The sequence below is a fragment of the Rutilus rutilus genome, assembly GCF_951802725.1.
Source record: "Rutilus rutilus genome assembly, chromosome: 1".
NCBI classification, from domain to species: Eukaryota; Metazoa; Chordata; class Actinopteri; order Cypriniformes; family Leuciscidae; genus Rutilus; species Rutilus rutilus.
This window is the reverse complement of record NC_140209.1, coordinates 49075537-49091298: the sequence shown is the minus strand read 5'-3', so window position 1 is coordinate 49091298 and position 15762 is coordinate 49075537. Positions and strand designations below refer to the sequence as shown.

General features: G+C 36.8%; 1 protein-coding gene across 2 annotated transcripts in view; it reads left to right on the top strand.

The window, feature by feature from the left end:
- The window catches only part of fam171a2a (family with sequence similarity 171 member A2a), a 41468-nt gene that overhangs the window by 9405 nt on the left and 16301 nt on the right, over positions 1–15762 (top strand). For both annotated transcript variants that reach the window (XM_084420410.1, XM_084420411.1), the window contains exons 2-3: positions 6058–6285; positions 14260–14352. In XM_084420410.1, coding sequence (XP_084276536.1) covers positions 6058–6285; positions 14260–14352 — 321 coding nt within the window. The remainder of the gene's footprint in view (positions 1–6057; positions 6286–14259; positions 14353–15762) is intronic.

The following is a 15762-nucleotide window of genomic DNA, read 5'->3' as shown; positions in this document are numbered from 1 at the left end:
AGTTACTGTTTTCCTGGACAAAGGACATCATCCAGCTGGTGCTTAGGGAAAGGGTGAGGCTTTTGGGAATGATTTATGAGATGTTCTGTACTCAGGACTCTACAAAGCAGGTTTAGAGACCCTATCTATCTATCTATCTATCTGTCTGTCTATCTGTCTGTCTGTAGTGTCCATCCATTTGTCTGTCTCTGTCTGTCAGAGGTGAGAGTTTGCTCTTAATAACACACACACAAAATGCCTGTAGAAAATGTACTCGCCTTAAATTTTGCTTAAAGGGATAGTTCACCCAAAAATGAAAATTCTGTCATCATTTACTCACCCTCAAGTTGTTTCAAACCTGTAAGAATTACTATGGAAGTCAATGGGGTCCATCAACTGTCTGGTTACAGACATTTTTCAAAATATCTTCTTCTGTGTTGCAGCAGAAAAAAGAAATTCTTACAGGTTTTTGAAACAACTTGAGGGTGAGTAAATGATGACAGAATTTTCATTTTTGGGTGAACTATCCCTTTAATGGCCACTGTTTGAATAATAATATTGAATAACATTTCATAGTAATTCTATAGCCTATATAATTTTTTGTCATTGTAAAATTATTTTATTATTTTTATATCTTAATTTATTTTGAAAATAAGGTAACACTTTAGTTTAGGGTCCAATTCTCACTATTAACTAGTTGCTTATTAGCATGCATATTACTAGGATTTTTATTAGTACTTATAAAGCACATATTACTGCCTTATTCTATATGACCATATTCTACAATCCTATTCCTACCCAATACCTACCTTACTAACTATTAATAAGCAGTACTTAGAAGTTTATAAAGGCATAAGTTGTACTTAATAGTTAATACTGAGAATTGGACCTAATCTAAAGTGTGACTGAAGATTAAAATACAATTAATTAATTAATTAATTAATTAATTAATTAATTAGATATTTATGAGTTAATTTATAATTAATTACATAAATATTTTTTTTCTATTACTTTATATATTTGTATTCTTGTGTAAATGTAACTATTTTGCGGTTTCCTTCTCTTATACCACAGAACATTGTGTCACTGACCAGGTCATCATTCACATGATCATAAGGCGTTGCTTATGTTTTTGTTTTGGTGGCTTATTATGTGGATACTTGTGCACATCACTCCAGCAACAGTCAAATATTTCATTTACAAATCAACTTAAATGATGTATTATGTTCTGGCCAAATCTTTACTTGCTTTTGGTGCTGAGTGAATGTTCATTTTGGACCCTGCTACCACTAATACATCACTGTGTGTGTTTTAGCACTGAAATGTGCTGTTTATTCAGCCCTCACAGTAAGGATACGGCTACGCTGCCTTTATGTCTGAGCATCCCAGTGAAACCCAGTGGTTTTGGCAAACAGGGCTCCTGACAGGCAGACATTCCTGCTTGGCTATTAACACATCATCTGCCTGCCTGAAAAAACAACAGGGTGGTCTGGAGCCATTGGTGACACCAGGACCACCTCTCAACCTGTTAATATCACCTTTCCCCCCATGGGTTTAACCTGTATTTCTGGAGATATAGAGCAGAAATTTGTCTTGTAGGACTTCCTAACTTGACCATCTTTTCCCATTTTCAATTCTGCCGTAACACTTGCCCGAACAATAAGGCTTTACAAAACAAAACCAGAGATAAAGATATAGAGAAATTTGCATAAAAAAAGGTTTAAAAGCATAACGTAATGGTTTATATTGATAATTTTGCCATTTGAGATGTTTATGGTCTGTTGAGTGGTACTAGAAGACATTTCAATGGGGTAGAAATGTTGAAAATGTTTATTATCCAAAAGTGAGACTTTGCAAACTGCCGGCAAATGTCCATTAGTGCTTCACTCCGAGTGCTGTGGTCTCCATGCAGTCTCATCAGCTGCCTATAACAAAAACACGCAGCCTGCAGGGAAACGCTGACGGCCACTGTGTGAGTGAGTGGAAGAGATTTCGCTCCCTAATACAAGCAAATAATGAAGTGCTGTTTGTTTTAAAGAGACTATCACAGTGGACAGGACTAAACATGGAAAGAGTAGTATAATGTAGGGTTCATTTTCACCTTCCACTCAAAGGCAGACAAATATTTATATTTTCCAAATTTAGTTTTAGTTTTCAATAAACATTTAGTTTTCTGCTGAGGCTGAGAACTTTTATGTCGCAGAAATGTTTCCTGGATTATTTGCGCCTTGTACTTCGACTCAAACAATAGACAGGAAATGGAATTGTGTGCAGGAAATCCTTGTGGCTGAGTGGAAGTGAAGATTCTTTTGTTTTTAAAAGCCTTTTCAGCTCTTCTTCTGAGGAATCATGAATGTGTAATATTAAAATATATATATATTAATGTAATAATATATTAAGCATGTCGCTGTCTCTGATTCCTCTTTCAGTTAAAGGGTCGATATGTCAGTCGATATTCTGATAAATAAATAAAAATCCATGCTCATTTTACCAATTCCAAACCACATCAATCTCAATAACTATTATTAATTTTATATGTAAGTGATAGGGCTATATAATTGTTAATGCGGGCTGGAAGTGAAAAACGTATATTCAGATGTGGATAATTATTAAGCAGGTTTTCTTTTACAGGTAAAATAGGGCAAAAAACTGATTTAACTCGCACTAAACAGTCATTATTATTATCTGAGAGAAGCACACATATGAAGCCGCTGCTCATACAGCATGTGAGTTATTTTGGGCGCCTTAGTGGGCTTGAATGGTCAAAAACACACACTTATGTGTCAAAATGCCTGTCTTTGCAAGTATCGTTCTAAACACAGTCATTTATGTCTTAAATGAAGGTAAACCGTTAAGAAAACAAACGCATGTGTAACAGTATATTAGATCCGTGCTTTTACTCTTAAAGGGACAGCAGCCTAATAAACCTGCTGCCGTCTGTCATTAATGTTAATCAAAGAACAAAAGACAAAGAGAAAATCTCTCACTGCTCTTGACTGAATATATTAAATAAATGTATATTTAATTTACACAGTGATGACTATGCAGTGTTTTTTGCATTTTTGAGTACTTTATACAATTAATGTAGTGCTTGAAGTTTATCAGGTAGGTCTTTTTCATTTGTGTCTTCGTTCTATAGTTTTTGTTCTATTGCTTGTACTTCGTTTCTTTGATCTTATTTTATAATTGACTGTTTACTTTTCTTTAGTAAGCTAATTTTTTATTTAGTTAGGCTTGTATTAGCCTATTTTTGTGATATTGAAATTGGTGATGAGAATTAGAAAATTTCAATTCTTATTTATTTTATATCAACCTTATTTAAAGCAAACTTTACTTGTAAAAAATAAAATTACTTGTATCGTGATATAAGATTTTGGTCATATCTCCCACCCCTAATCTGTGGTAATCAATTAGATCTGCAGCCCATCACTAACTCAAAGGATCTTATTTTTTGAACCGAACTTGTATCCCCTCACCAGGAAATGCAGGGACCCATTTTTTTCCCACAGTTAGCCTGCTGACATCTCCTAGTATCCATGGTAACATGCATCAATTGACCCATTTAGAATCAAAAGAATGAGAGGTTCTGAAGGACACTGCAGCATGCAAGCGTGAACAGAAAGCAAAACAAACATTGGTACGCAGTTCAGGTTGGAAAATATGACTTTTAAAGTAAAAGTTTTTTCAATAAAAATATATTTGCAGAAAAAATGGAAACTTAAAAAACTATATTTAAACTTCATGAATCCAGAAGTAACCTTGTGTACCCAGATCACCAAAAAACAGGGCAAAGACTTGCTATCTCCCTGGCCTGTTTACATGTCTTTAAATGGCTTGTAAAAATTCTGGGGGGGATGAACCAGGTCATCCGTTTCGAACAGTAAGCACATGTCCAGCAACTAAACCAGACAGCATTGCTGCATTTGCCCAGTGTCAATCGAACATGGTGGCAGACAATCTGGCTCACTGAGTAGAGACTCAACTGCACTCCATGCTTTATGGTCTTCAATGTAAACAAACCAGAGTACGTCACGTGTCGGATCAGGACAGACACTTCTAAACATAGTCATTTCATTTGTTCAGTGTAGGTCACTGGGTCTAGAAGTTCTAAGATAAACTCTTAGTGAATGTGTAGGTCAATAAGTCAATAAGACTTGACAAAGTTTTAGTACCATACACGGATGCAGTATTGTGTAGCTTGTGTAGCACTTATCAATCAATTAGAAAGGAAAGATGGTCTGACTAACATTTAAAACTGGCATTCGTAGTTGCTGTCATGTGCTGTTGAGGGACAGGTAGATTTGGAATAGATTGCGCGATTTGCGCCTAGCTGGGTGATTAAAAAACAATAAAGACAATTATTATAATATATTTTTCCTCGATAAAACGATAACAAGAGTTCGATAAGTTTTCGATTGAATGTTTATGCGTCAAAAGTGGAACGAAACAGTGCTGCTCATTTCAACTACTCCACACGGACCATTTGTCCGCTCAGCTCAAAGTTCAAATGGCAGCGAAGCTTACTATAGCTGATGCGTTTACTTGCTGGTCACACGAACACTAAACAGCGCTGTGAGATCCAGTGAGAAATTAGAAGCACTTAAATTCAGTGAAGAACACAAATATCTCAGAGATTTAAACTTAAAGCCAGATGAAACAGCACTGACAAACAGGAGAAACACTACCAATGATACAGTCAGAAGGCTTTTCAATCTACAAATCATTTACCATGGATTTACTGTTGTAAGACTAACTGCACCATGGTATTATTGTGGCAGAAATGTGGCATATTATTAATGAAGACGTGATTTAAATGTATTAAAGAAGTAATGGAATATAATTACAGTAATTTTATAGCTATAGCATTTGTGCATTTACACTAAATGAATCTGCTACTGTTTTTCATAAAAATACCATAAAAACCATTACATTTTTACCATGGTAGTAGTACTTATTTTAGAACTTAAACATTCAATTTCAGCTAGTTGCAAAGGCAACATTTCTCGTTTTCATTTTGTTCTGTAACGATCACCAGTGAGAGTGCCCGGAATTACTATCAGAGGGCACTCCAACCCGGACAATCACCACACATTCACAAACTACATCTCCCATAATTCTCTGCCTGGAGTCATCAGCACTCATTGTTTTCACCTGTGTCTCATCTTCTTGTTCACTCACCCTATATAAGCCTGGTTCTTTCTGTCATTCCCTGCGAAGTCTTGTTTAGTGTTACACTGCAATTCCAAGCATTCTCCTGGTTTTCTTTATCTTGGTTTTCGATCTTCTGTCCGGTTTTCTTGGTTTCCTCTGTTTTTGCCTGTGCCCCTATGACCCTGTTATTGTTTGCACTGATTACCCAGTGTTTATGACCTTTGCCTGTTTTCGACTATATTGTGGATAATATTATAATAATATTGTATAATTATTGTTATAATAATTATTGACTATAATATTGTTTATTTGTACATGTCAGTTCTGTATATTCAGAACGTACTGTATTAAAATGATTTCTTTTATAAAAATAAATATTTGCTTTAAGATGCCATATTATGCCCTTTAACAAAGTCTTAATTTTGTTTTTGTGGTCTAGAATAGGTTTTCATGCTTGAATGTAAAAAAAAAAAAAAAAAAAAGTATATTTTCACATTTTACATTGTTGCAGCACCTGTCTTCCCATTCTCTCAGTAATACTGTTTTGTTACGGTATATTTGAAGCCCCTCCTTCTGAAAAGCTCAATGTGCTCTGATTGGTTGGCTGGACTAGTGTGTTGTGATTGGTCAACTGCTTTGAGCATGTTTCGGAATTGTCACACCCCTTTATCATAACCGCAAGTTTCAGCACTCTAACACAACTCAACCAGGCCTCGTCCCTTTTTATTTTTATTTTAAATAAAGAATATTGTGAAACTCAAGTTATTGAGACAGAGAATAACTCCCTTTGGAGGGACTTTGCTTTGTAACTTAGCAAAGACCTTTTTTATGCTCAAACAGCAACATTACACACTAAAGAAAGTTGAAAATATAAAAAAAACCATAATATGTCCCCTTTTAAAAAGCCTTTAATTCTTGTTTTCACAGAGGTGCTGATTAAAGTCCAGGTTTTCGATAACAGCGACCTGTCACCCCTAAAGGAATCCACAGTTCAGGTGTGTGGAAACCAGAGCATCTTGGCATCCAGTCTTGCTGGAGGAGATGGGATTGTAACACTTACATTCCTGTACCGGCCAGGAACGTGGGTCATCGTCACAGCGTCAAAGCATGGATTTGTCACAAACTCAGCACCCTGGCATGCCAGTCGCATCCCACGTGAGTACTTCCTGTACTATTGGAAGACTGAACTTTTTCTACATTGTGTTGGGGGAAGCCTGCAGATTATTATTATTAGAAACCGAGTATTCAGTTTCATTCTGAAATGCATGCGCATTAACTGGACTTCCTGTCAAAACTGTTAGAGCAAGACCAGTTAGTGTTTATGGGCTTCTCTGGAATCATGTTAATCCCTTATTAAAAATGAGGGATATAGTTGAAGCATTTGACTGTAGATTAAAAGGTTCCTGGCTTCTATCTAGATTAAGGGTGAGAGAAAAAAATCGATTCACAGATGCATTTAGGAATCTCTCTTCAACAATTCTGAATCGATTATGAAGTTTCGTTTTTTTTAACTGCAGAATGCACTTGCATCTCAAATTGCTTTCATGACTCGAAATGAATGTAAACACAGTAATTTATGTCCTAAGGGATTAGACAGACAAGACAAACATCTGATATGTCAAAATATAGAGCTGTACATTAGTGTGAATGCGGCCGATTAGATGTATGTTTTGAAGCTATAGTATAGCCTATATAGTTAGCTGAAAATTCTTAAAGGGGTGGTTGATTATGATTTCACTTTTCTAACTTTAGTTAGTGTGTCTTGTTGCTGTTTGAGCATAAACAACATCTGCAAAGTTCCAACGCTCAAAGTTCAAAGCAACTTTTTTTTTAAATAGCTTTTTAACAACAAACGGCTGGTAGGGACTACACCACTTTCCTCCCGGGTTAGTGACATCACCAACCCTAGAATTGACATAAACCACGCCCCCGGGAATGCAATTTATAGATTATCATGACAGAATATGCTAATCAATGACTAGAAGATAGTTAACTCCACATCAGCTGCATAAATTCTTCAACTAACCATTCAGAAATGTCCTGTTGCTTCTACATGTTGTCACCTCTTCTTGAGTCTCTCCATCATTGTGTGACTCGAACATAAAAGGCTAAAAGTTTAGAAATTTTCTGTGTGAGGTAAAAGGACACAAGCTGTTGAAGGTCCGCCCTCTGTGCCGGAAGCAGCAGCTCATTTGCATTTAAAGGGACAGACACAAAAACGGTACGCTCACCCTCAAAAAGTGACAATTTTAACATGCTATATAAAAATATCTGTGGGGTATTTGGAGCTAAAACTTCACATACACACTCTGGGGACATCAGAGATTTATTTTACATCTTGTGAAAAGGGCATTATACCACCCCTTTAACATACAATTGTAGAAAAAAAAAAATGCATCGGTAATAGTTTTACCATTGTGCTGTAGCCCTCTGAATCGTAATCGAATCTAATCGTGAAGTGCCTAGAGATTCCCACCCCTAATCTAAATGCCCAAATTTTACAATTCAACTAGGTTTCTGTCACCCTGAGTGACATTGGAAAGAAACACAAAACACAAAAAAAATGTATAAATCAACCCCTCTCTAATTTATATTCCATATTTACTTTTATTCAAAATATCTTAGTGTATTTTAGTTAAACGTATTATTAGTTTATTTGCCATTACATTGCCGTTTCGAGTGCAACTGTTAACATGGTGATATTTTTGCTCATGGCCCCAGTGAACTTTCCAAATCTGACGAGTGATTTGCGATCTGTTGGCTTCGTCCTATTATTTAGATCAACCATCTAGATCTGTAATCCAGATGGAGCTTTGCACACAAATGGACAGGAATGTTAAACAACACTCCCAGTGTGGAGCGTGCCGGCCCGCGTTGTGATACCTAGCAGCTGCTCGGAGTCGGGCCCCAGACGGCCGTGTCCTCTTTTGACTCTCTCGCTCTAAGATTGGCTTAATTCTGTTTGCACAACAGCATGCTCTCCTCCGCCCCTTTCTCTCCACCCAAACCCCACCCAGTTATGCGGTCAGACCTCTGGAGAGGGGAGGCAGTGAAATCATGTATTTCAGCATAAAGCTGTCTGTACGAGCAGCTGGAAGCCACTTAGCCAGAGGGGTTACAGATATGGAGACAGCTAGCAAATGTGACTCCATGTCGTGCCAGACCTGCCGTGCTGGTAAATGAAGGCATGTTAAGTATGACATTAGCCTCTTGGGGGGCATTGCACACATTCCCATTGAGTCACACCAAATTAGGAGATGCTGTCAAAAATGTGGATGACATATTGTGTAGATCAGGGGTGTCCAATCCTGGTCCTGGAGGGTCACTGTCCTGCAGAGTTTAGCTCCAACCCCAATCAAACACACCTGAACAAGCGAATAATGGTCTTACTAGGCATAATAGACACTTCCAGACAGTTGTGTTGAGGCAAGCTGAACTCTGCAGGACAGTGGCCCTTCAGGAGCAGGTTTGGACACCCCTGGTGTAGATGAAATGAAGTTGCCGAAGAAAGGAAGTTATTGAATTAATTGAAATGTGAGGACACAGTCCCTTTACAGATCAATTTACAGGAATCAATTAGAGATTAAGATACTATGCCCAAAGTCTGAGTGATATTAGAAATGTAAGATATATTCTTTGTATTGATGGCAAGACCAATCATCTGTCCAAAATGAAAAAAGTCAAATAGAGTTGGTAAGTAGAGTTTGGTATTGATAGAGATTTTCCCACAAGTTCTCGATTAATAAAAAAAATTGCAATCAGATTTATTTGGGACATTTCGTTATTATCATTAAACTACTCTAGGCCTGCTTGCGTGTTTGTTTTTGCATGCAGGCCAGAAGGACAACTCGTTTCCCGCCACTTTGTCAGTCAAATCGCCTTTAGACAGCGCTTTATACAATACAGATAGTTTCAAAGCAGCTTCACAGTAAAATAACGATGCAATGATGCAAACAGAATTAAATTCTGCTGTAAAGCAGCTCTAGACAATATTAAACAGTCATTATTCAGTTGAATTATTTCAATGTTGATTCAGTTCAGTTCAAAAACTGTGGAAGTTCATCAGTTATGCAATAATATCAAGGAAGCAGCTCTGAAGAAAACAGTGATGTCATCATCCAGCTCAGTTCGGTTCTCATCCAGTAGTGTTAGTGCAGTCAATGAATAATATTACAGAATATTAAGTGTCCCCAACTAAGCAAGCCAAAAGGCGACAGTTACAAGGAACCCATGCTCCATCGGAGACAAAAGCAGAGAAAAAACCCTTCAAGTCTCCCAGGGCCAGTTCTCTTCTGGTCAGACGAATGAACATGGTGTGGTTTAATTTCCGGCTGCATCACAAGTCAGATTGTGGATTGATTTTATCCAGTTCCTTCTGCTTGAAGATCGGGATACATTATGCTAGCATTTGGTGAGAGGGGAGTTAAAGCTGGCCATTTTGTCAGTATAATATTTTTTTCAAAGAAATAATAATTATATTATTAATAGACTATATATTATAGTATATAATAAGTTAATATCAAATATATTAAAAAAAAATGTTTTAACATTAATATATATCATTCAGTCCCTGTTCATTTACACCTGCATGTGGCTTGTTAACAGCACATTCCTGTGATGGTTATAATCGTACTAATAGTTGATAAAGTCCTTTTAATTGGCAGACTCATATTTTAATCTGGATGGTTGTTTTAATGCAGGGCAGATGAATTACATGACTAGCAGCGGTGTGAAAATGAATTGATGCCAGTCATTTGAATGATAATAATGCATTGGTCTGTACTCCAACTCCAATCTGTTTGGCCCCAAAACATCTGCCCCCTGTTCCTCCTCCATTTCGTCTCTTAGCCATGCTGAAAAAGGGTTTCTAAAAAAAACTTCAGTGTCGTGGAGTTTTAACTGTCCCTGCAGCACTTTGATAATCTGTGTGAGTCACGCAAACTCGGGAGAGAGAGTGAGTCATTCTCATGGAGTGATAAGGCAGTTGCTTGCGGCTCGGATTAAATCAATTGAAGTCGGGAACACTTGTTCTGTCCTCCATTGGCCTATCTCTCTTAGTCCATTATGGTTTAACTGAATAATTCTATTTTACTGGTTTTAAAGAGCCCATGATATCACAATTGGGTTCTGTGTCTTTCAATTCATGCTAATATTAGCTTGAGGCCATCTGCAGTGACCCCAAAGCATTTAAAGGAACAGTTCACCATTAAATGATCTATTAAACAAGTGTTCACACTGACACCAATTAAGGTCAGCTTATAATTATTTAAATAATAAATGCTTGATATTAAAATTCCATATTATTTTGTCTTTAAGTAAAACTAAACCTAAAATATTGTTTTAAATGCTACAAGTCGATTTAGACATCACAACATTATTTTATACATTATGAAAAATAGAAATTTATTTTGAGATCTGTCAAAGATAACATTTAATGGTGTTAATAAATTATTTTAAAGATAAATTGAGATAAAAGATAAAGTGAATGGTAGATGACTCTCTATGATATTGTACTAATATATTGTGCATCTATACATTATTCTGAGTGAATTCTGTATGATCAAAGCCAGGGTGTATAAATGTGTTATGTGTCGTCACAATGCTTCAGAAGGTAACTAAGGTTACAAATGATGTAAAATGAAACCACATAATCCCAATGCATTACCCTCCCTCTCTTCAAACACACTTTTCTTTGAGCTTCTAGCTAATGCAGTGTGGGCAGTATTGTTGTTGTTCCTTTTATTTTGTTCACATACCTACCAAGCAGAATATTAAAGAGAGCAGAGCCCCTTCTGTTCAGGGCATCTGTGCTGTGTGTGCGTTCATGTATGCATAACTGCATGGGTGTAAATGTGCATGAATCGCCTGTGTCATGTTTCCTACAGTCTGTTCCTGCAAGTGACAAGCTTTCTTGATCTCAGGGAAATCTGAATGCATTCTACTGTGCATTTGGGTCCTAATGTCTTTTGGTGGCCTGCTAAATTCTCAAATACACAGTCCATATCAGGGTTTTTCCTACATTGACATTTTTTTGGCGGCCGCCAAAACGATTTTTTGTCCCGCCAAAGCCTTATTTGATCTGTAATTGGTTTTGTGAGTGAAGCAGGCTACTGACGGAGTGACGGAGAGAACGATCACAGCAACGCGCGGATTCTTATATGCATCGCGATGCGGACGTGGACGATTCTGAATCGATTCACAAATGTCAAAAAAATCAAATCTCTAAAAAAACATAATATTGACGGAACGCAAAAGGCGGAACTCTAGCGGACGTGCAGTGCGCGTGCAGTCTGTGGCGCGCACATAACAGACTCGCGCACATAACAGACGCATGATGCCTGAGCGCCAAATTCGAACGGCACCCTCTTCGTTAAAAGCTAGCGTATGGAAAATTGGCAATTCCATTGTTACCTATTTAGTATTTTTTGTATGAAAGCTGCTTTCAGTAGCCTATTTAGTTTTCACATCAACATACTGTAAACTGATCTGTTATACTTACGTTGTACTGCCCTGCAATATGTGCAATGCCAGTCACAAAAAGTTACATTTTGACTGTGCTCTCTGCAGATGTTCATTCACTTTTTTTGTATAAGCTGTTTTTGATTGTGGTATACAGCAAACATTTCAAGTCATACCTCTTTATTATTTAGTTGTGAATAAGAGAGGCTTTGTATGTTATTCAGAATATGCATAAGTCCACAAGCATTATATGAGAGCTGCTGGTACATAATTCTATATTTTTGAATGAAAACTGTTTGTGAATTTGCTACAGCAAAATGTTTTTTGTCTGAAGGATTATATTGCTCATTGGAAATAACCAGAGGATGTTGGTTAGAGTCTATTATTAAATATTCAGAATATGCTGAAGTTTGTATTAATTTACTACAAGTACACTGCTAGTACAGGCACACATGTATTTTCATGTTGGTTCTTTGCAATGTTCAAATCACTTCCATTTGTTTTATTAATAAAATTAATATAGGAAGATGGAAGTAAGTTCGTTATGGGTCATCATAAATACTTTGCTTTAAAAGTACCCAAGTAAAAAAAAAAAAAAAAAAAAACTTTAATAATCGATACCCTCTGAATCGTAATCGAATCGAATCGTGAGGTGCCTAGAGATTCCCACCCCTAATCTGAAATGATAAAGTAAGTGTGCTTACCTAATTTAGCAAGAGTGTTTAGTAAAATTTTGCCTTAATAATCCACAGTATGTATAGGCCTATGACAATGTGTAGTAAATTACCTAAAAAAAAAAAAAAAAAAAAAAAAAACACAACCTGTGTCTTTGTATTTATTTTAAATTGAACATTTATTGTCAATATTGGGCTTGCGGATCATGTGGGTACTAGGGTACTCTTTGCTGTGTGTGGATGACCATGTCGGTCAGCCACCACCGAAGACCAATTTTGACCCAGGAAAAACCCTGCATATAGAAACTGATCAAACTTTTTTTATTTTTTTGCTAATAATCCTGAGAGCATTCATTACACTGAAGAGCTTGAATGAAATCATGTTCTTATTAAATAAACACTGGAAAACATTAAGCTCAGGGTAGTCAGGGGGACATTACAATGTGCCATAGCAGATGGGAAAGAGACACAGAGGATTTCTGCTCCCAGCATGCAGCAGTCTTCTGGAGTACTGCCAGCATATGTCCTCCTGTCCGTAGAGGAGCACTCAAGGGTGAGGTACATTTCAGATTAGCTGACAAAGATAGATGACTAAAAAAGACTTTTAAATAAAGAAATATTTAATGTTGGCATGCCAACGGGTAACATTTATTTTATGCTTCTCATACTTCACATAATATGAATAATACTTTCAAAGGTCAAAGGTCTGTCCTCTGGACAAAATATTGGTGGATCCAAAACAAAGATCCACTGAACGGCAACAGAGCTGATGGTCTGGTAGTGTTTGACAGGAAGACAAATAGCGGCAGGACTATCTCAAGATTTTGTCAGGGTTTACATGGTGTCTGTCATCAAAGGCTTGTTTGAAGCGAGAACGCGGTTTCCTGCTGTGTTGTAATAGACTGACTCTGCTGAGTCATGTCTCACACCTGTGAATAAGCAGCTACATCTGGTGAACTACTGTATATTACAGGAAAAACAACATCCTTGTGCTCTCCAGGATAAATGATTCCTGAAAATGAGACGGTGGAAGATTAACTGATTTGTATGGACATGTGGATGGACAAATAGCTTACAAATAAGGCTAAGTAAGATCCAGAAGTTTGTCATGCTAAGATAAAGTAGCATGAAGTAGAATGAACTTTCTCTTGAGACATACATATGGACCATGACCATCTAAGGTCTATTAATTACATCTATACGTCAATGCATCTACCGTATGATTCATTTATTGGTATGTATATAAATGATAAACATTGTGTGTATATATAGAATAGAGTGGAATGCACAGTATTTATGAATGTAAAGCTTACTGTTATTATATATTTTATTGCATATGGATGTTGCCTTTGGCTTGCTCAGTTGGGGATATTTTGGGGATATTTAATTTGATTTTATCAATCAATAAATTCCACTAGAAACAAACCTTGTTGTATTATTTTAATTTAATACTGTGAAGCTGCTTTGATACAATCTGTATTGTGAAAAGCGCTATACAAATATACTTGACTTGACTTGACATATGTAGGCCTACTGATTTAATAGATAAAAAATACAGTAAAAACAGTAATATTGTGAAATATCTTTGTTTTATATTTTTATATTCTTTTAAATGTAATTTTTTCCTGTGATGGCAAAGCTGAATTATCAGCATCATCATTCCAGTCTTCAGTGTCACATGATCCTTCTAATATGATGTTTTGATGCTCTAGAAACATTTCTTATTATCAATGTTGGAAACCGTTGTGCCGCTTAATATTTTGGTAAAAACGTGGTACCTTTTTCAAGATTCTTTGATTAATATAAAGTTCAAAAGAACAGCATTTATTTGAAATAGAAAACTTTTGTGACATTATAAATGTCTTTACTTTTGACTTATTTTTACAATTTAATGCATTCTTGCTGAACAAAAGTATTAATATCTTACTAACCCCACACTTTTGAACAGTAGTGTACTTATCCCTCTGTTTCTCTCTTTCTCTCTCTTGTGTTTCAGTATACGCCTCCGTAAGTCTATATTTACTTCCCCAGAGACCGGCCACTCTCCTGCTATATGACGATGTTGTGCAGTTACTGTTGGGTTCTCCAGGTGAGTTCTCTTTTTTTTTTTTTTTTTTCTCAATGGGATAGTTTAACCTAAAATGGAAATTCTCTCATCGTTTGCTCACCTTTGTCATTCCAAAGCTTGTATGAATTTCCTTCTTCTGTGAAACATACAAGAAGATATTTTGAAAAATATCCCAGTTTTTATTATTATTATTACTATTACAATGCAAGTCAATGGGCTCCAATGTTGATTGGTTCTCAACATTTTGCACAATATCTTTTGTGTTCAGCAGAAGAAAGAAATACATGCAGGTTTGGAATGAAATGAGGGTAAGTAAATGGTGAAAAAGTAAAAAAATTGGGTAATCTCTTTAATCATAGCCTTCACCACTAAATTCACCACAGTTTTTCTATTTATAGTACTATAAAAAGGGAATTACTAGGGAGAGAAAGGCATCCCAGTTTGGACTTAAACCTGTAATGTCCACTTGAGCACCGCAGTTTTCCTGTAGGTTTGACTGATAATTTATGTCCATCAGTGATATGGGGTTACCGTCCAATACTGTGTTGCGACTCAGCCAGGCTCTGTTCCACATGGTTAGCTTGGAATCTGAGATCCAAAAGCAGCACCATTGATTCACACACATCCTGCAGTGTTTACATGTGCAGATGTGTGGAACTGCTGAGTTGGTCGTTTAAATAATCAGACTAACACTATAGTCTCGTATCTCAAGAGCTGCCAATAAGCATATCCAATTTAACTGAGACTGGGCGCAGTGTCTACAAGCTATTTCACCACGTTCCACGCTCAATAAACGTCCACTAAGATTTACAAACATGATCAAATGACACATTTGCTTTGGCAGGTGGTTGTTTCCTCTGGAAACATAAGGAAGATTTAGAGAAACTGCTGCCTGTGTTGCCTGGGTGGCTTGTGTGTTTTGCAGTGCTAGTCAGGTGTTTAATGTGGAGTGCAATGGCTCAAATTATGGGTGTGGGAAACTGACTTTTAGTTGAAAGATTTCTGGGTAGGAAGTGATTTTACCCAATGGACTACCAAGTATGATGTAATGTGCTTCATGCAAACTTGAATATCAGAGCCCTGCATATCCTTTTTCTATGTATGTGTGTGTAGGCATCCTGACACAGCTCTTTCTGCCTGATCCTTATCAACTTAATGAGCTCGATCTCTCTGTGCATAAAGGGACTGTGTAGCTGTGTGTGTGTGTGTGTGTGGGTCCCTGATGTGATCAGTGATTATAGTTACATGCACTCAAATGTTGCAGTGTCCTCCCATTCCCTCTTCTGCTGACAAGCCAACAGCTTGCTCTCGTTCCCTCTTCACATTCAGTAAGAGAGGATAGAATACCATCAGTGTCTCCAAGCTCTTCCAGAGATAAATGGGCAACTTGTTGGGCCCAGCACAGAAAAAAAAGGCCTTGCAGTCTGATTT